Here is a 20,590-nt window from a genome sequence, read left to right on the forward strand (position 1 = left end):
AAAAAGTAATAGAAGTAGTCGTCACCTTGCCCTGTTCCCCCGGAGTCCTCTCTGGTCTCTACGGCTTGGGGCAGCAATGTACTGACATTACTATGCCTGCCTATGGCCAGGACACTGACAGCAGTGCCAGGGGGTGAAGGGTACAGTAGGGAGCAAAGAGCCACCTGTTCCACCATTGAGCTCTTCTCTATAGAGTTAAATGTAGGTAGAGCCGCACCCAGGACCTACCCTCGGCTACCCAGGACACCAGGACAGCTTCCGAAACCTGGGAATGTTCCACTGAATCTGGAACGGTTGGGAGGTATAGGTATACATCTGTATGACAGTGCGCTCACTGGCGGCCATGATTTAATCCACATGCAACTGCGGCAATGTTCTTGCTCTTTACTCTCTGCTTTCCAGCACACCATACGGCATATTAAATGGTGCCATTAGAAAGTACAATCTGTCCCACAAAAAACAAGCCCTCATATGGATTTTTGGCTAAAAACATAAATATAAGAGGAGATTAGGAGACATAAAAGTTTATATCTCCTTTTATATTTTTATGTTTTCAGTCAAAAATCCATGAGGGCTTGTTTTTTGTGGGACAGATTGTACTTTCTAATGGCACCATTTAATATGCCGTATGATGTGCTGCGAATTGGAAATAAATTTTACAAGTTTTGTTTTTGCTACAGGTCAATATTATCACAGAAACACACCGGTTACACAGGTTTTTTTTATGTTTTTAAAGGGGGTGTTCATTTTTTTATGACACAGACATTGTGCAATGTAAACAGTAAAGAGGTCATGACACGGGCATGAACATGACTTCACTTTGAAACAGCTGATCCGTGGGGGGTCCAGGGTGTCGGACCCTCATTAATCTTCTACTGGTGACCAATCTGGAGGAAAGGACATCAAAAGAAAAAAAAACAAGAACTTCGTATCGCCATATTCTGACACTGGGACCTCCAATGGATCTGTGTAAGGCGTCTTGTTTTTTGCAGGAGGGGCTGTAGTTTTTATTGGGAAATGCAAAATGTTTTTCTTCACTTTTTATTCAATTTTTCAGAAGGTGAAGTTGCAAAAAAAAATGCAATTTAGGCATTTTTGTTTTGGCCACCCCAGACCAAACTCTATGGACATTACATGGCTCTGTGCTTGGCTTTATGTACCTGTTCACAAAGGTGGAGGCTCAAGGGAAGTAAGGGTTCACATACTTTTAGACACTTAATGCATATCTTGAACTGGATAAGATCTAGAATTAGATGTTTTATGGGGCTCGCTTCTATACTTTGAACTTTATATAGGCTTTAAAGTCTGTGTAAACATGTGCTATAAATCCAGGATGTAGCAGAGCTAACATTGCTGCTTGTTTAATAGGAGTAGTATGTCAGATCTGTGTGCAGATGTATCAGTCATGTAGATATATGACCATACCATAGGCGACATTATACATTATACCACATCTACCACCTGTGGTTCTGCAGCGGCTGCGAAAACACAATGGAAAGGGCATGTTGGGAGTTGTAGTTTCACAGTTGACACCATCAACTTGCAGGTCACTTTCTTGCATTGATCAACAAATTATGAGGATAACGTCCATCCTTAGGGAGAGACCACCTATTAGGTGTGTGGAGACTTATACAGCCATAGTTGCTCCACTGCAAGGAATTATGGGAGGAATATGCAAATCTGTCTCCCAAGATGTAAATAGGGAGATAGTGCCTCTGTTATGCTGCCCTCTATAGGAAGCACCCTGAACATCATGCCCGACTTTCCTAGAAGCCTTTACCTAGACAGTTTCTCAGCTACGGACGGCCATTTCGGTCGGGTTGGACCTCGTCAGCGCAGCGTAGAGAGAACTGACTTGGTAGAACTAAGCAGCTTATCTCAGCCAGGTCTGTTATCTCTCTATATAAACACACAGATAACACTGAGTCCATTGTGTTCACGTATTTGCATATTATCTGATCTGGTCCAATGCTGACACACTGAAATGGGAAAACACCTTTAATCCAAATTGTCAGTTTGCTACTTTTAAACATGCCGGGAAAAAGAAAATCTAATTTGTCACAAAAATCTAAAACAATGAGAGCTATGAACGTAGCCAGAAGTCACAGAGTTCTCCTCAAGTGGAGCTGAGGGGGATCATCGGGGCCAACAACACGCTCATTATTTGGCGTCACAGCGAGCTGCTGAGATGCCAGAACAATCACGGGCACAGCGCAAGGAACAAGTTCAGCGGCAGGACAGCTTGAGAGGTGACGAAACGCCGAAGCAGGCAAACCATCCACAGAAGCAATTTGCTGAATATAGGCGAATCATCGATTCCAACAACACGCAGACAAAGTCGCGGGCAGAGGCTAGTATAATATACAGAACAAGGATGGAAATTAATCATTTCACTTCATTAATATTTTCACCTAAATTATTTTTAATATAAAATACACACTAAATTTTGTATACAAAAAAATACAAATGCAGTGTAACATGATGTTCTATACAGCAACATACAAACTCTTAGCAGATGTTGTCCTTGGCAGGATTTGAACCCAGGACTGCTAACCACTGAGCCACCTTGGCACCATCATTGTACAGTCAGTGAAGGGTCCAAACCCTTTTGACCCAGGGGTACTCAGGAAACTCAAGGGTGGACAGGGCGGGTGTAACACTGAAAAGTTACATTATACTCACCTGTCTCCAGTGCTCTATTGTACAGTCCCAACCCGTTCAGTGGTGCGACTTCCCCAGTCAGAAGTCGTGAGGCTCACATGACCATAAGTCAGTGGCATCAATAGTCGCTGGTGGATCGGTAACGTCTCTTTGGCCTCAGCAGTCATGTGGGCCTCTCTGGCATGGGGATTAAATGGATCTGGGACTGTATGATGGTGTTCCAGGGATAGGTAAGTTTGACTGATATTGTTTTATGGCCACCCTGGCAGCAATATGTATATGCTGCCACATTCACCTGTATACAGCCGTTCTACACAGTCATGCCGCCCCCACATAAACGGGTAGGAATGCCCACATTTGGGTGGGGCTTGTAAGCCATACATCCTTACAACCTCGAATCTGCCCATTTTTGCCAAGAGCGTTTCCAAAAATTCCGAAATGTCCCAGCAGTTACCAAATGTACATTCGTGGGGGTCCCTATGCACCTGGGTCTGGGTACCAGGTACCTGAGGGGTCTAAAGGCCCCTGTGCCACATTACAAAACATCTGTATTATACTTGGTCCCTAGGTGGGGGCCCTTTACAGATTTTGCATTGGGGCCCAGGGGGCGTTTGTTAGTGTTCCCTCCAGGAAATATGAACATCTGAGAAATCCATGATGGATCCTGTAGAGTGACCGGCCATAGTTCAGTGTCATCTAAAATTAGTTCCTCCAATGTTTGCAAGCAGTGGTGTATAAATAGTCAGGGCGGCCATGGCCGGGTGATAGAGTTACTGACGCTGGGCCATGTCTTACAGCTTCTCCTAGGTAGAGGACATGTTTATTGCCACCGACCCAGAAGACAGCAGACATGGACAGGGACTCCGGACGGAGATGTACCCGCGCCCTGGCAAACCAGCAACTGAAGGAGACGTTTCTCCAGGCTCTACAGGCCAATGACTTCGTGGCAGTGGAAAATATACTGAACGAGGGCCTGATCGATGTGGACACCGTGTTTGAGGTGGAGGATGAAGGTTTGGTCCTGGCGTCTTACAAATCAGGTATACAACAGTAAAATGTGCAATATGTGCAAGTGGGCACTGGGTCAGTATAATGGTACACAAGGCTATGGGCTGTAGGGTTGAGGGACGTATAGAGGGGTAACCTGAAGTTTCTGGGTCCTAATGCAAAATCTGTAACAAGGCCCCCACCTACCATGTGAGATTTGTAACACTGCTGTATACTCTTCACATGTGGCCTAGGGGCCCTCTCAGACCTTAGGACCCAAGAATAAATATACCCCTGGAGGCATATACTGTATACCCAGGATGACTAGGCAGATGTATGATATATTACATAACCCAAGGCCATTCCTTCCAACTGGAACATTGCCTGAAGGCATCACCTGTCACTACTAGGAAAGCCAAGTGCAAGACACTCAATAGCCAAATAAACATAAAACGTATAAATCCTGCAGCTTATATAAGGAATATATGTGTGTATGTATATATATATATATATATATATATATATATATATATTATATTACTTATCCTATACTGATCCTGTATTATACTCCCTAGCTGCACTCACTATTCTGCTGGTGCAGTCACTGTGTACATACATTACATTACTTATCTTGTATTATATACTTCAGAGCTGCGCTCACTATTCTGCTGGTGCAGTCACTGTGTACATACATTACATTACTTATCCTGTATTATACTCCAGAGCTGTGCTCACTATTCTGCTGGTACAGTCACTGTGTACATACATTACATTACTTATCCTGTATTATACTCCAGAGCTGCGCTCACTATTCTGCTGGTGCAGTCACTGTGTACATACATTACATTACTTATCCTGTATTATACTCCAGAGCTGCGCTCACTATTCTGCTGGTGCAGTCACTGTGTACATACATTACATTACTTATCCTGTATTATACCCCAGAGCTGCGCTCACTATTCTGCTGGTTCAGTCACTATGTACATACATTACATTACTTATCCTGTATTATACTCCAGAGCTGCACTCACTATTCTGCTGGTACAGTCACTGTGTACATACATTACATTACTTATCCTGTATTATACTCCAGAGCTGCGCTCACTATTCTGCTGGTGCAGTCACTGTGTACATACATTACGCTACTTATCCTGTATTATACTCCAGAGCTGTGCTCACTATACTGCTGGTGCAGTTACTGTGTACATACATTACATTACTTATCCTGTATTATACTCCAGAGCTGCGCTCACTATTCTGCTGGTGCAGTCACTGTGTACATACATTATTTATCCTGTATTATACTCCAGAGCTGCGCTCACTATTCTGCTGGTACAGTCACTGTGTACATACATTACATTACTTATCCTGTATTATACTCCAGAGCTGCGCTCACTATTCTGGTACAGTCACTGTGTACATACATTACTTATCCTGTATTATACTCCAGAGCTGCGCTCACTATTCTGCTGGTACAGTCACTGTGTACATACATTACATTACTTATCCTGTATTATACTCCAGAGCTGCGCTCACTATTCTGGTACAGTCACTGTGTACATACATTACATTACTTATCCTGTATTATACTCCAGAGCTGCGCTCACTATTCTGCTGGTGCAGTCACTGTGTACATACATTACATTACTTATCCTGTATTATACTCCAGAGCTGCGCTCACTATTCTGCTGGTGCAGTCACTGTGTACATACATTACTTATCCTGTATTATACTCCAGAGCTGCGCTCACTATTCTGCTGGTGCAGTCACTGTGTACATACATTACATTACTTATTCTGTATTATACTCCAGAGCTGCGCTCACTATTCTGCTGGTACAGTCACTGTGTACATACATTACATTACTTATCCTGTATTATACTCCAGAGCTGCGCTCACTATTCTGGTACAGTCACTGTGTACATACATTACTTATCCTGTATTATACTCCAGAGCTGCGCTCACTATTCTGCTGGTACAGTCACTGTGTACATACATTACATTACTTATCCTGTATTATACTCCAGAGCTGCGCTCACTATTCTGGTACAGTCACTGTGTACATACATTACATTACTTATCCTGTATTATACTCCAGAGCTGCGCTCACTATTCTGCTGGTGCAGTCACTGTGTACATACATTACATTACTTATCCTGTATTATACTCCAGAGCTGCGCTCACTATTCTGCTGGTGCAGTCACTGTGTACATACATTACTTATCCTGTATTATACTCCAGAGCTGCGCTCACTATTCTGCTGGTGCAGTCACTGTGTACATACATTACATTACTTATTCTGTATTATACTCCAGAGCTGCGCTCACTATTCTGCTGGTACAGTCACTGTGTACATACATTATATTACTTATCCTGTATTATACTCCAGAGCTGCGCTCACTATTCTGCTGGTGCAGTCACTGTGTACATACATTACATTACTTATCCTGTATTATACTCCAGAGCTGCGCTCACTATTCTGCTGGTGCAGTCACTGTGTACATACATGACATTACTTATCCTGTATTATACTCCAGAGCTGCGCTCACTATTCTGCTGGTGCAGTCACTGTGTACATACATTACATTACTTATCCTGTATTATACTGCAGAGCTGAGCTCACTATTCTGCTGGTGCAGTCACTGTGTACATACATTACATTACTTATCCTGTATTATACTGCAGAGCTGTGCTCACTATTCTACTGGTGCAGTCACTGTGTACATACATTACATTACTTATCCTGTATTATACTCCAGAGCTGCGCTCACTATTCTGCTGGTGCAGTCACTGTGTACATACATTACATTACTTATCCTGTATTATACTCCAGAGCTGTGCTCACTATTCTGCTGGTACAGTCACTGTGTACATACATTACATTACTTATCCTGTATTATACTCCAGAGCTGCGCTCACTATTCTGCTGGTGCAGTCACTGTGTACATACATTACATTACTTATCCTGTATTATACTCCAGAGCTGCGCTCACTATTCTGCTGGTGCAGTCACTGTGTACATACATTACATTACTTATCCTGTATTATACTGCAGAGCTGTGCTCACTATTCTACTGGTGCAGTCACTGTGTACATACATTACATTACTTATCCTGTATTATACTCCAGAGCTGCGCTCACTATTCTGCTGGTGCAGTCACTGTGTACATACATTACATTACTTATCCTGTATTATACTCCAGAGCTGCGCTCACTATTCTGCTGGTGCAGTCACTGTGTACATACATTACATTACTTATCCTGTATTATACTCCAGAGCTGTGCTCACTATTCTGCTGGTACAGTCACTGTGTACATACATTACATTACTTATCCTGTATTATACTCCAGAGCTGCGCTCACTATTCTGCTGGTGCAGTCACTGTGTACATACATTACATTACTTATCCTGTATTATACTGCAGAGCTGCGCTCACTATTTTGCTGGTGCAGTCACTGTGTACATACATTACATTACTTATCCTGTATTATACTGCAGAGCTGTGCTCACTATTCTACTGGTGCAGTCACTGTGTACATACATTACATTACTTATCCTGTATTATACTCCAGAGCTGCGCTCACTATTCTGCTGGTGCAGTCACTGTGTACATACATTACATTACTTATCCTGTATTATACTCCAGAGCTGTGCTCACTATTCTGCTGGTACAGTCACTGTGTACATACATTACATTACTTATCCTGTATTATACTCCAGAGCTGCGCTCACTATTCTGCTGGTGCAGTCACTGTGTACATACATTACATTACTTATCCTGTATTATACTCCAGAGCTGCGCTCACTATTCTGCTGGTGCAGTCACTGTGTACATACATTACATTACTTATCCTGTATTATACTCCAGAGCTGCGCTCACTATTCTGCTGGTACAGTCACTGTATATATACATTACATTACTTATCCTGTATTATACTCCAGAGCTGCGCTCACTATTCTGCTGGTGCAGTCACTGTGTACATACATTACATTACTTATCCTGTTACTGATCCTGAGCCTCCAAGACATATTTTGGATGGTCTTATATAGCACTCTGGTCACGTAACCTTACAGACTAATACATGTATATACTGCCATTATCAGGACCTTGGGACCGCTCTCTATTATAAGACTGAAGGCCTGTATATTATAGTGTCCTTATATCCCCTATCCCTGGATGTCACACATTTCTGCTGGGCTCTACTTACTTCACCCCTGAGCTGTACCTAACCTTGAAGGGTCCAGGTGTTGGTAATATAATGTAGATGCTGAAGCTATATTGAATTACTGTGAATCTTTCCGTAGACTATGCCTTACTTCAGTTTCTTTGTGTCAGTCTTTACCATACTTCTGACATTCCATTCATGAACGCAATTATATACAATTTTATGTGGTTTTTGTAATATAATACCACGGCTTCCCTAACTCTCTAAGGGTGCATGCACACTACGTAACGCCGGGCGTGTATGAGAGCCGTACATGCCGGCGTTACAGCAGGGCTGCCGAACACTTCCCATTCACTTCAATGGGAGCGCTCGTAAACGCCGCTGTTACGAGCGCTCCCATTGAAGTGAATGGGAAGTGTTCGGCAGTCTGCTGTAATGCCGGCGTGTACGGCTCTCATACACGCCCGGCGTTACGTAGTGTGCATGCACCCTAAAGGATTTACTATTTCTTCTTTCCATAAACAGTGCTACCCTTGTCCACAGGCAGGCTCTGGTATTGCAACTCACTTCCACTGAATTAAATGGGCATGAGCTGTAATAACAAATAAAGCCCAGGACCAGGGTCGTTTTTTTCCTAATCCGGTCATCCCCTTACTGATATTCTTCTTTACCCTTAGGTTACTGGTTGCCTAGTTTTAAGCTGGCCGCTTCATGGGCAACGGGTCTGCACATCACAGTCATGCTGGGACATCTGGAGACCCTTCTGGTGCTTCTGAATCATAAAGCTTCTGTCAACAGCAGACCCAATGGGAAGACCCCGCTACATGTCGCCTGTGAGGTGGGCAACCGGGACTGCATCAAGATCCTGGTCAGCCATGGCGCTGAGCTCAATTTCTTCTCCGTCAGTGGGCATGCACCATTACATTATTGTAAAACCAAGCAGTCTGTACGGTGCGCCAAAGAGCTGGTCTGGAGCGGTAAGGGTCTAGTTTTTGACTTCATGATACAACAAATTTTTAACTGTATTTCAAAAGCCAAAAATTTACTAAACTTTGTCGTCAACACAGCCATAGGAGGACTTGTTTTTTGTGGGATGTGTGTTTTTTTTTAGATGACACCACTTTGGGATACGTTAATGTTTTCTTTAACTTAGTTTTATTGCACATGAAAAAAATTTTTTTCCTTGTTTTTAGGGGTTTGTTTTTATAATGTTCACTGTCTGGTAACAATGACATGATAACTTTTTTCGGCGGGTCGTTACGATTACGGCAATACCACATTTATATAGGTTATTTTAGGTTTTAGTAATTTAACAAAGTATAAACTCCTGTGCAAGGGCTTGTTTTTTGTAGGACAGGCTGTAGTTTTTATAGGTACTGTTCTGGAATACATTTGGCTCTCTGATCACTTTTTAGTTCTTTTTTTGTGGGGTAGATGAGGTGATCATTCTGATGTTGTGCATGTTCATTCTAATAATGTTTCACATACAGGATCACTGATCATACTTGATCACTTTTACAATGTACTGCTATACTTCTACATTGCAGTAAATTGTACTTTTCAGCAGATGACTATTAGGCCCTGCCTCTGACTGGACCTAACAGGCATCCATACATAGTCTGGAGCCAATTGATAGGCCTATGGATTGGCAACCCACAAGGTGGAACAAAAGTCGTGAAAGGAGACAAGTTGCAAGCTACCTTCACCCAAAAAGTGATAGTCAGAGACCCCCAATAACACTGACAGTCACAGATGCCGAATAACAGTGGCCATTGCTATCCCCAGTATTAGTAGTAGGATAAGAAGTAGCAGAAAATTCCCCTTCCCCAATGTCCTACCTCTCTCTCTCCCCAGTAGAGGAAGAAGTGGGACCCCATCTTTTACCCAATAAAAGTAGGAGCATGGTCCCACAACCTTTACCCTATAGTAGCAGGAAAACATTCTCAGTACTCAAAAATGCATAAGATGTAAAACATAAAGCTGAAGAAAGGTAGAAGGGGTAGGAGGGGGATGCAGCTGCAGTTTCCTACTCCTTGCTGCAGCAGGGGCCCACTTTTTCCATTCTGCAGTAACAACATCTCTGTCACCAAAAATTATAAATAGAGTAAAAAGGTAAACTTAAGAGAGGAAGGGGAAGGAGGGAGGTGCAGCTGCAGATTCTCATTCATTGCTGCAGCAGAGAACAAGGGAGAAAAAGACCCAAATCTACACGCAACATTTCTGGCTACATCCACAGAGGCCTAATATATTTTTGGGGTGTTTTTTAGGCGCATATGTAAACCTGCAGAGCATCGATCATATCCACGAGACGCCTCTGCACACGGCCGCCCGGTTAGGAATTCCAGAACTTGTAGATTTCTATGTGAAAAATGGGGCAGTCGTGGACAGTTTGAACGCCACCATGGAAACTCCTCTCGCTACCGCCGCCTACTGGGCGCTGAATATTAAGGAGCAGAAGTACAGCACCAAGCACCACCTTATCTGCAGGATGCTGTTGGACTACAATGCCGAAGTCAACTCCCGAGATATTGACCGCAAGTCCCCCCTGCACAAGGCGGCATGGAACTGCGACCATGTCCTAATGCACATGATGCTGGAGGCGGGCGCCTATGCCACCACTATGGACATTAATGGATGTGCCCCCCAGCAGTATGTCCTGAAGGTCACATCTGTCCGCGCCGCTGCCCAGCCAGAAATCTGCTACCAGCTGCTACTAAACCATGGGGCGGCCAGGATCTACCCCCCGCAGTTCCATAAGGTGAGTTCTTACTTTCAGATTTGCCATATGCGACTTTGTAATGTATTCTGTATATCAACTCCTCATACTTGTAAGATCTCTGCTTGCTGTCAGTGACCTGTAGTGCATGGTTCAAGGGCTGGTATTATCTATCAGGGGGCACTCTGCAGGTATTATCTATCAGGGGCACTCTGCAGGTATTATCTATCAGAGGTCACTCTCCAGGTATTATCTATCAGGGGCACTCTGCAGGTATTATCTATCAGGGCACTCTGCAGGTATTATCTATCAGGGGTACTCTGCAGGTATTATCTATCAGGGGTCACTCTCCAGGTATTATCTATCAGGGGCACTCTGCAGGTATTATCTATCAGGGGGCACTCTGCAGGTATTATCTATCAAGGGTCACTCTCCAGGTATTATCTATCAGGGGCACTCTGCAGGTATTATCTATCAGGGGGCACTCTGCAGGTATTATCTACCAGGGGGCACTCTGCAGGTATTATCTATCAGGGCACTCTGCAGGTATTATCTATCAGGGGTACTCTGCAGGTATTATCTATCAGGGCACTCTGCAGGTATTATCTATCAGGGGTCACTCTGCAGGTATTATCTATCAGGGGTACTCTGCAGGTATTATCTATCAGGGGTACTCTGCAGGTATTATCTATCAGGGGGCACTCTGCAGGTATTATCTATCAGGGGGAACTCTGCAGGTATTATCTATCAGGGTACTCTACAGGTATTATCTATCAGGGGGCACTCTGCAGGTATTATCTATCAGGGGGCACTCTGCAGGTATTATCTATCAGGGGTACTCTGCAGGTTTTATCTATCAGAGGTCACTCTGCAGGTATTATCTATCAGGGGTCATTCTGCAGGTATTATCTATCAGGGGTCATTCTGCAGGTATTATCTATAAGGGGGTACTCTGCAGGTATTATCTATCAGGGTACTCTGCAGGTATTATCTATCAGGGTACTCTGCAGGTATTATCTATCAGGACACTCTGCAGGTATTATCTATCAGGGGTACTCTGCAGGTATTATCTATCAGGGGGCACTCTGCAGGTATTATCTATCAGGGTACTCTGCAGGTATTATCTATCAGGGGAACGCTGCAGGTATTATCTATCAGGGGTCACTCTCCAGGTATTATCTATCAGGGGTCACTCTGCAGGTATTATCTATCAGGGGTACTCTGCAGGTATTATCTATCAGGGGGCACTCTGCAGGTATTATCTATCAGGGGGAACTCTGCAGGTATTATCTATCAGGGTACTCTACAGGTATTATCTATCAGGGGGCACTCTGCAGGTATTATCTATCAGGGGGCACTCTGCAGGTATTATTTATCAGGGGGAACTCTGCAGGTATTATCTATCAGGGTACTCTACAGGTATTATCTATCAGGGCACTCTGCAGGTATTATCTATCAGGGGTACTCTGCAGGTATTATCTATCAGGGCACTCTGCAGGTATTATCTATCAGGGGTCACTCTCCAGGTATTATCTATCAGGGGCACTCTGCAGGTATTATCTACCAGGGGGCACTCTGCAGGTATTATCTATCAGGGTACTCTGCAGGTATTATCTATCAGGGGTACTCTGCAGGTATTATCTATCAGGGCACTCTGCAGGTATTATCTATCAGGGGTCACTCTGCAGGTATTATCTATCAGGGGTACTCTGCAGGTATTATCTATCAGGGGGCACTCTGCAGGTATTATCTATCAGGGGGAACTCTGCAGGTATTATCTATCAGGGTACTCTACAGGTATTATCTATCAGGGGGCACTCTGCAGGTATTATCTATCAGGGGGCACTCTGCAGGTATTATTTATCAAGGGGAACTCTGCAGGTATTATCTATCAGGGTACTCTACAGGTATTATCTATCAGGGCACTCTGCAGGTATTATCTATCAGGGGTACTCTGCAGGTATTATCTATCAGGGCACTCTGCAGGTATTATCTATCAGGGGTACTCTGCAGGTTTTATCTATCAGAGGTCACTCTGCAGGTATTATCTATAAGGGGGTACTCTGCAGGTATTATCTATCAGGGTACTCTGCAGGTATTATCTATCAGGGTACTCTGCAGGTATTATCTATCAGGACACTCTGCAGGTATTATCTATCAGGGGTCACTCTGCAGGTATTATCTATCAGGACACTCTGCAGGTATTATCTATCAGGGGTACTCTGCAGGTATTATCTATCAGGGGGAACTCTGCAGGTATTATCTATCAGGGTACTCTGCAGGTATTATCTATCAGGGGGAACTCTGCAGGTATTATCTATCAGGGTACTCTGCAGGTATTATCTATCAGGGGAACTCTGCAGGTATTATCTATCAGGGCACTCTGCAGGTATTATCAGGGGTCACTCTGCAGGTATTATCTATCAGGGTACTCTGCAGGTATTATCTATCAGGGGGCACTCTGCAGGTATTATTTATCAGGACACTCTGCAGGTATTATCTATCAGGGGTACTCTGCAGGTATTATCTATCAGGGGTCACTCTCCAGGTATTATCTATCAGGGGCACTCTGCAGGTATTATCTATCAGGGGGCACTCTGCAGGTATTATCTATCAAGGGTCACTCTCCAGGTATTATCTATCAGGGGCACTCTGCAGGTATTATCTATCAGGGGGCACTCTGCAGGTATTATCTATCAGGGGGAACTCTGCAGGTATTATCTATCAGGGGGCACTCTGCAGGTATTATTTATCAGGACACTCTGCAGGTATTATTTATCAGGGGTACTCTGCAGGTATTATCTATCAGGGGGCACTCTGCAGGTATTATCTATCAGGGGTACTTTGCAGGTATCTATCAGGGCACTCTGCAGGTATTATCTATCAGGGGGCACTCTGCAGGTATTATCTATCAGGGGGCACTCTGCAGGTATTATTTATCAGGGCGCACTCTGCAGGTATTATCTATCAGGGGGCACTCTGCAGGTATTATCTATCAGGGCACTTTGCAGGTATTATCTATCAGGGGGCACTCTGCAGGTATTATCTATCAGGGGGCACTCTGCAGGTATTATCTATCAGGGGGCACTCTGCAGGTATTATTTATCAGGGCGCACTCTGCAGGTATTATCTATCAGGGGGCACTCTGCAGGTATTATCTATCAGGGCACTTTGCAGGTATTATCTATCAGGGTACTCTGCAGGTATTATCTATCAGGACACTCTGCAGGTATTATCTATCAGGGGGAACTCTGCAGGTATTATCTATCAGGGGGCACTCTGCAGATATTATCTATCAGGGTGCACTCTGCAGGTATTATCTATCAGGGGTACTCTGCAGGTATTATCTATCAGGGGGCACTCTGCAGGTATTATCTATCAGGGGTACTTTGCAGGTATCTATCAGGGCACTCTGCAGGTATTATCTATCAGGGGGCACTCTGCAGGTATTATCTATCAGGGGGCACTCTGCAGGTATTATCTATCAGGGGGCACTCTGCAGGTATTATTTATCAGGGCGCACTCTGCAGGTATTATCTATCAGGGGGCACTCTGCAGGTATTATCTATCAGGGCACTTTGCAGGTATTATCTATCAGGGCACTCTGCAGATATTATCTATCAGGGGGCACTCTGCAGATATTATCTATCAGGGGGTACTATGCAGGTATTATCTATCAGGGGTCACTCTGCAGGTATTATTTATCAGGGCGCACTCTGCAGGTATTATTTATCAGGGCGCACTCTGCAGGTATTATCTATCAGGGGGCACTCTGCAGGTATTATCTATCAGGGGGCACTCTGCAGGTATTATCTATCAGGGGTCACTCTGCAGGTATTATTTATCAGGGCGCACTCTGCAGGTATTATTTATCAGGGCGCACTCTGCAGGTATTATCTATCAGGGGTCACTCTGCAGGTATTATTTATCAGGGCGCACTCTGCAGCTATTATTTATCAGGGCGCACTCTGCAGGTATTATCTATCAGGGGGCACTCTGCAGGTATTATCTATCAGGGGGTACTCTGCAGGTATTATCTATCAGGGGTCACTCTGCAGGTATTATTTATCAGGGCGCACTCTGCAGGTATTATTTATCAGGGCGCACTCTGCAGGTATTATCTATCAGGGGTCACTCTGCAGGTATTATTTATCAGGGCGCACTCTGCAGGTATTATTTATCAGGGCGCACTCTGCAGGTATTATCTATCAGGGGGCACTCTGCAGATATTATCTATCAGGGGGCACTCTGCAGATATTATCTATCAGGGGGCACTCTGCAGGTATTATCTATCAGGGGGTACTCTGCAGGTATTATCTATCAGGGGTCACTCTGCAGGTATTATTTATCAGGGCGCACTCTGCAGGTATTATTTATCAGGGCGCACTCTGCAGGTATTATCTATCAGGGGTCACTCTGCAGGTATTATTTATCAGGGCGCACTCTGCAGGTATTATTTATCAGGGCGCACTCTGCAGGTATTATTTATCAGGGCGCACTCTGCAGGTATTATCTATCAGGGGGCACTCTGCAGATATTATCTATCAGGGGGCACTCTGCAGATATTATCTATCAGGGGGCACTCTGCAGGTATTATCTATCAGGGGGTACTCTGCAGGTATTATCTATCAGGGGTCACTCTGCAGGTATTATTTATCAGGGCGCACTCTGCAGGTATTATTTATCAGGGCGCACTCTGCAGGTATTATCTATCAGGGGTCACTCTGCAGGTATTATTTATCAGGGCGCACTCTGCAGGTATTATTTATCAGGGCGCACTCTGCAGGTATTATTTATCAGGGCGCACTCTGCAGGTATTATCTATCAGGGGGCACTCTGCATATATTATCTATCAGGGGGCACTCTGCAGGTATTATCTATCAGGGGGCACTCTGCAGGTATTATCTATCAGGGCGCACTCTGCAGGTATTATCTATCAGGGGGCACTCTGCAGGTATTATTTATCAGGGGTCACTCTGCAGGTATTATTTATCAGGGGGCACTCTGCAGGTATTATCTATCAGGGGTCACTCTCCAGGTATTATCTATCAGGGGGTACTCTGCAGGTATTATCTATCAGGGGTCACTCTGCAGGTATTATTTATCAGGGCGCACTCTGCAGGTATTATTTATCAGGGCGCACTCTGCAGGTATTATCTATCAGGGGTCACTCTGCAGGTATTATTTATCAGGGCGCACTCTGCAGGTATTATTTATCAGGGCGCACTCTGCAGGTATTATTTATCAGGGCGCACTCTGCAGGTATTATCTATCAGGGGGCACTCTGCATATATTATCTATCAGGGGGCACTCTGCAGGTATTATCTATCAGGGGGCACTCTGCAGGTATTATCTATCAGGGCGCACTCTGCAGGTATTATCTATCAGGGGGCACTCTGCAGGTATTATCTATCAGGGGGCACTCTCCAGGTATTATCTATCAGGGGACACTCTGCATATATTATCTATCAGGGCACTCTGCTTGTATTGTCTATCAGGGGGCACTCTGCAGGTATTATCTATTGTGTATTTTTGTATACTATATATGACACACTTGTGACAGTCACTGACACGATGCTGAATCCTCAGGTCTTACAGGAATGTCACTCACACCCAAGAGCTGTAGAAGTCATGGTCAACGCCTACGAGCATATAACGGCGACCTCTAAGTGGTATACCGCCATTCCGGAAGACGACCTGGAGGTGAGAAATATAAGACAGGGACCAAGTAGGAGGATGGGAGGGAATGATGGGAGGGAATGATGGGAGGGAATGATGGGAGAGAATGATGGGAGAGAATGATGGGAGAGATTGTTTCCTCTCTTTCCCACTGATTTCAGTAATCCTACATTCTGCACTTGTAGATTAAGGTGGTTGTGGTCGTGCGGGGCCACAGCTCCTCCTTGTGATATCAACATCCCTTTAAATTTATCCTATGTTGTAGGGATTTTTTGTGTGTTCGTTAATTATATTTAATAGCTGGAAAAGAGAAAGCAGAAAACTCCAAATTCTGGCCCAGTGACAAAGTTACATCTTAAAATCCCACCAGGGGGAGCTCTGACAATGGAATTTATACAGTTAGTTTAGAGTTCAGTGACAGGTGGATAAATCTGTGTGCAGTGCGCTCCCCCTGGTGGTAACTGGTGATATAGCACTGTGCATGAGGGGGTCAAGTTAAAGTATTTATATATTTATCTTGTACTTTGTTTCTATTTGTAACCATTTACAAGACGTCCTGCTTGTCCTGTTCGTCTGAATTCAGCTTACGCTAGGTTCACACTAGCGCCCGGACTCCGTTCTGCATGCAGAAGACGGAAAGCTGTCAGACCGGGTCCGGCCGTGAGCGTTTTATGCTCTCGCCGCGAAACGTTTTTTTTTAACCGGACACAGAGTCCTGCATGTCCGACTCTGTGTCCGATTTAAAATAACCGGCTTCGCGGCAGAGAGCATAAAACGCTCACGGGCGCTCACGGCCGGACATCTTTCAAACCCATACAAATGAATGGGTATGAAAGAGTCCTGCAGCTTTCCGTCTCCTGCTCTGTTTTATGCAGGAAACGGAAACCTGCATGAACAGAGACAGGGCGCAGATGTGAACGATCCGTTAGGCAACTGCAATACATCATCATGTACACTAGATGGCGATCCTCACACTGAACCAGGTAGAATCAAAATATAGTCCATACTGCAGGGAGACATAAGGAGGCAGCAGGGGTAAGTGGCGTAACTACCGCCATAGCAGTGGAGGCAGCTGCCACAGGGCCCGGGACATTAGGGGCCCGGTGACAGCCGCTACCTCTGCTATCATTATACTCAGGGGGTCTTTTCGGACCCCCGAGTATAATGATCGGCGGCCCTGGAGAGGTAAGAAACATAAAAAACATGTTACTTACCTCTCCACGAGCCTCCTTCCTGACCTCCTTTCTGACGTCTCTGACGTCACATGAACCCAGCCTGCGTCCCAGGTCATGTGACATCCGACGTCATTGAACAAGGACAACAGCGGAGAAGGCAGCGGAGAAGACAGCGTAGGAGCCAGGGAACAGGTAAGTAACGGTAGTTTTTTATGTTTTTATTCCCCCGGGTCTCCGATTATTATACTCTGGGGTCTGTGTGCAGGGGCCACTATGAGGGATAATACTGTGTGCAGGGGCCACTATGGGGTATAATACTGTGTGCAGGGGCCACTATGGGGTATAATACTGTGTGCAGGGGCCACTATGGGGGATAATACTGTGTGCAGGGGCCACTACGGGACATAATACTGTGTACTGGGGCCACTATGGGGGATAATACTGTGTGCAGGGGCCACTACGGGACATAATACTGTGTGCAGGGGCCACTACGGGACATAATACTGTGTGCAGGGGCCACTATGGGACATAATACTGTGTACTGGGGCCACTATGGGACATAATACTGTGTACTGGGGCCACTATGGGGGATAATACTGTGTGCAGGGGTCACTATGGGGGATAATACTGTGTGCAGGGGTCACTATGGGACATAATACTGTGTGCAGGGGCCACTATGGGGGATAATACTATGTGCAGGGGCCACTATGGGGTATAATACTGTGTGCAGGGGCCACTATGGGGTATAATACTGTGTGCAGGGGCCACTATGGGGTATAATACTGTGTGCAGGGGCCACTATGGGGGATAATACTGTGTGCAGGGGCCACTATGGGACATAATACTGTGTGCAGGGGCCACTATGGGGGATAATACTGTGTGCAGGGGCCACTATGGGACATAATACTGTGTGCAGGGGCCACTATGGGACATAATACTGTGTGCAGGGGCCACTATGGGGGATAATACTGTGTGCAGGGGTCACTATGCGGCATAATACTGTGTGCAGGGGCCACTATGGGGTATAATACTGTGTACAGGGGCCACTATGGGGGATAATACTGTGTGCAGGGGCCACTATGGGGTATAATACTGTGTGCAGGGGCCACTATGGGGGATAATACTGTGTGCAGGGGCCACTATGGGACATAATACTGTGTGCAGGGGCCACTATGGGGGATAATACTGTGTGCAGGGGCCACTATGGGGGATAATACTGTGTGCAGGGGTCACTATGCAGCATAATGCTGTGTGCAGGGGCCACTATGGGGCATAATAGAACGCGCAGAAATGCGTAGAAAGGCGTCGGTCGAGGTCTTTGGTGTCGGTCGGGAGGGGGGGACCCATGTCAAAAATTCGCCAAGGGGCCCCGCCATTCCTAGTTACACCACTAGCAGAGGTGATATGTTTACATGGTTTTCCTTCACCATTAAGGTCATTTCTATGTAGGCGGTATATACTCTTGCATCGCTATGGCTGGGTTTTTTATTTTACTCTATCTTTTTGTTTTTTTAAGATTTATTGTGAATTCCTCCATGTGAACACAGCCTAAGAGGCGATTAAGTTACATTTACCTGCACTGATACACTGTAACAAATTTCAGAACAGGAGACACTCCTGCAGATGCTGACATTCACTCTGCTATCTTCTAGGCTGACTACGACTACATTCCCATCTCTTGTGTTTTCCAGAGACATCAGACCTTCTATAATTCCCTTTTTGAGGTTTGCAGTAACTCTCCGAGGTCGCTCATGCACCTGGCCAGGTGTGCCATCCGCTCCATCTTGTGGAAGAATTGCCATCGCGTCATCCCTCAGCTGCCTTTGCCAAGTACCCTGAAGAAGTATCTGCTGCTGGAGCCCCAGGGGCGGCTCTACTAACCTCCTGTATACTGTGCACTTGTTGTGTTGTATTCTGGGCATCGTAGATTCATCCTGGAGGAGGAGCCAAGGACTGAGCGCCTGCGCCACGATGACGGTATCAGGCTGGTATATGAATATATACAGGGAAATCTGAACATCACAATTCACAGAATGAATGAGGTGCCGGATTATCTGAAATTCTGAATTGTTGGAAGTTCAGATTGATATACACAGTATATAGGATTATATATACATAGACCAGAGTGCCATATAGCTATAGGATTAGTACTGCATGTCAGGCTAGCAGGTCAGACCACGGGGCGCTTTATTAATGGAGCTGCACTGTAGGGTTGTAGTCGTAGTCGTACAGCTGTGCACCTCAAATACTGGTCACCCCTATAGACCCCCCAGTGACAGCAAATAGGGGCAATTATTTATATATTTATTGTTAATATGTGTATATATTATTATTATATCATAATGCTTGAATAAAGTGTATATTATATTCCTTATATCATCCTGTATTATGTGATTAGTGACAACTCCATCAATCCATGTCACATAGCACATTGTCCAGAGAGGGAATACAGCTCTGGAGTATAAGTAATGTAATGTATGTACACAGTGACTGCACCAGCAGAATAGTGAGCGCAGCTCTGGAGTATAATACAGAATAAGTAATGTAATGTATGTACACAGTGACTGTACCAGCAGAATAGTGAGCGCAGCTCTGGAGTATAATACAGAATAAGTAATGTAATGTATGTACACAGTGACTGTACCAGCAGAATAGTGAGCGCACCTCTGGAGTATAATACAGAATAAGTAATGTAATGTATGTACACAGTGACTGCACCAGCAGAATAGTGAGCGCAGCTCTGGAGTATAATACAGAATAAGTAATGTAATGTATGTACACAGTGACTGCACCAGCAGAATAGTGAGCGCAGCTCTGGAGTATAATACAGAATAAGTAATGTAATGTATGTACACAGTGACTGTACCAGCAGAATAGTGAGCGCAGCTCTGGAGCATAATACAGGATAAGTAATGTAATGTATGTACACAGTGACTGTACCAGCAGAATAGTGAGCGCAGCTCTGGAGTATAATACAGGATAAGTAATGTAATGTATGTACACAGTGACTGCCCCAGCAGAATAGTGAGCGCAGCTCTGGAGTATAATACAGGATAAGTAATGTAATGTATGTACACAGTGTCTGTACCAGCAGAATAGTGAGCACAGCTCTGGAGTATAATACAGGATAAGTAATGTAATGTATGTACACAATGACTGCACCAGCAGAATAGTGAGCGCAGCTCTGGAGTATAATACAGGATAAG

At 44.8% G+C, this 20,590-nt stretch overlaps 1 protein-coding gene across 1 annotated transcript; it reads left to right on the top strand.

The window, feature by feature from the left end:
* Positions 1 to 3,420: 3,420 nt before the first annotated feature.
* ASB4 (ankyrin repeat and SOCS box containing 4) lies at positions 3,421 to 19,758 on the top strand. Its single transcript, XM_075269888.1, has 5 exons — positions 3,421 to 3,701; positions 8,492 to 8,791; positions 10,082 to 10,572; positions 16,120 to 16,233; positions 19,076 to 19,758. Exons 1-5 carry the CDS (start codon positions 3,512 to 3,514, stop codon positions 19,262 to 19,264), a joined length of 1,284 nt encoding a protein of 427 aa, XP_075125989.1. The 5' UTR covers positions 3,421 to 3,511; the 3' UTR covers positions 19,265 to 19,758.
* The last annotated feature ends 832 nt before the right edge of the window (positions 19,759 to 20,590 follow it).

Source organism: Leptodactylus fuscus, chromosome 4 (assembly GCF_031893055.1).
Source record: "Leptodactylus fuscus isolate aLepFus1 chromosome 4, aLepFus1.hap2, whole genome shotgun sequence".
Taxonomy (NCBI): domain Eukaryota; kingdom Metazoa; phylum Chordata; class Amphibia; order Anura; family Leptodactylidae; genus Leptodactylus; species Leptodactylus fuscus.

Bases quoted from the DNA above. Each gene is read 5' to 3' on its own strand.
- ASB4 (XM_075269888.1), top strand. From the start codon at position 3,512: ATGGACAGGGACTCCGGACGGAGATGTACCCGCGCCCTGGCAAACCAG. The intron at 8,792-10,081 runs GTAAGGGTCTAG...GGTGTTTTTTAG, and splicing joins CAAAGAGCTGGTCTGGAGCG to GCGCATATGTAAACCTGCAG. The intron at 10,573-16,119 runs GTGAGTTCTTAC...CTGAATCCTCAG, and splicing joins ACCCCCCGCAGTTCCATAAG to GTCTTACAGGAATGTCACTC.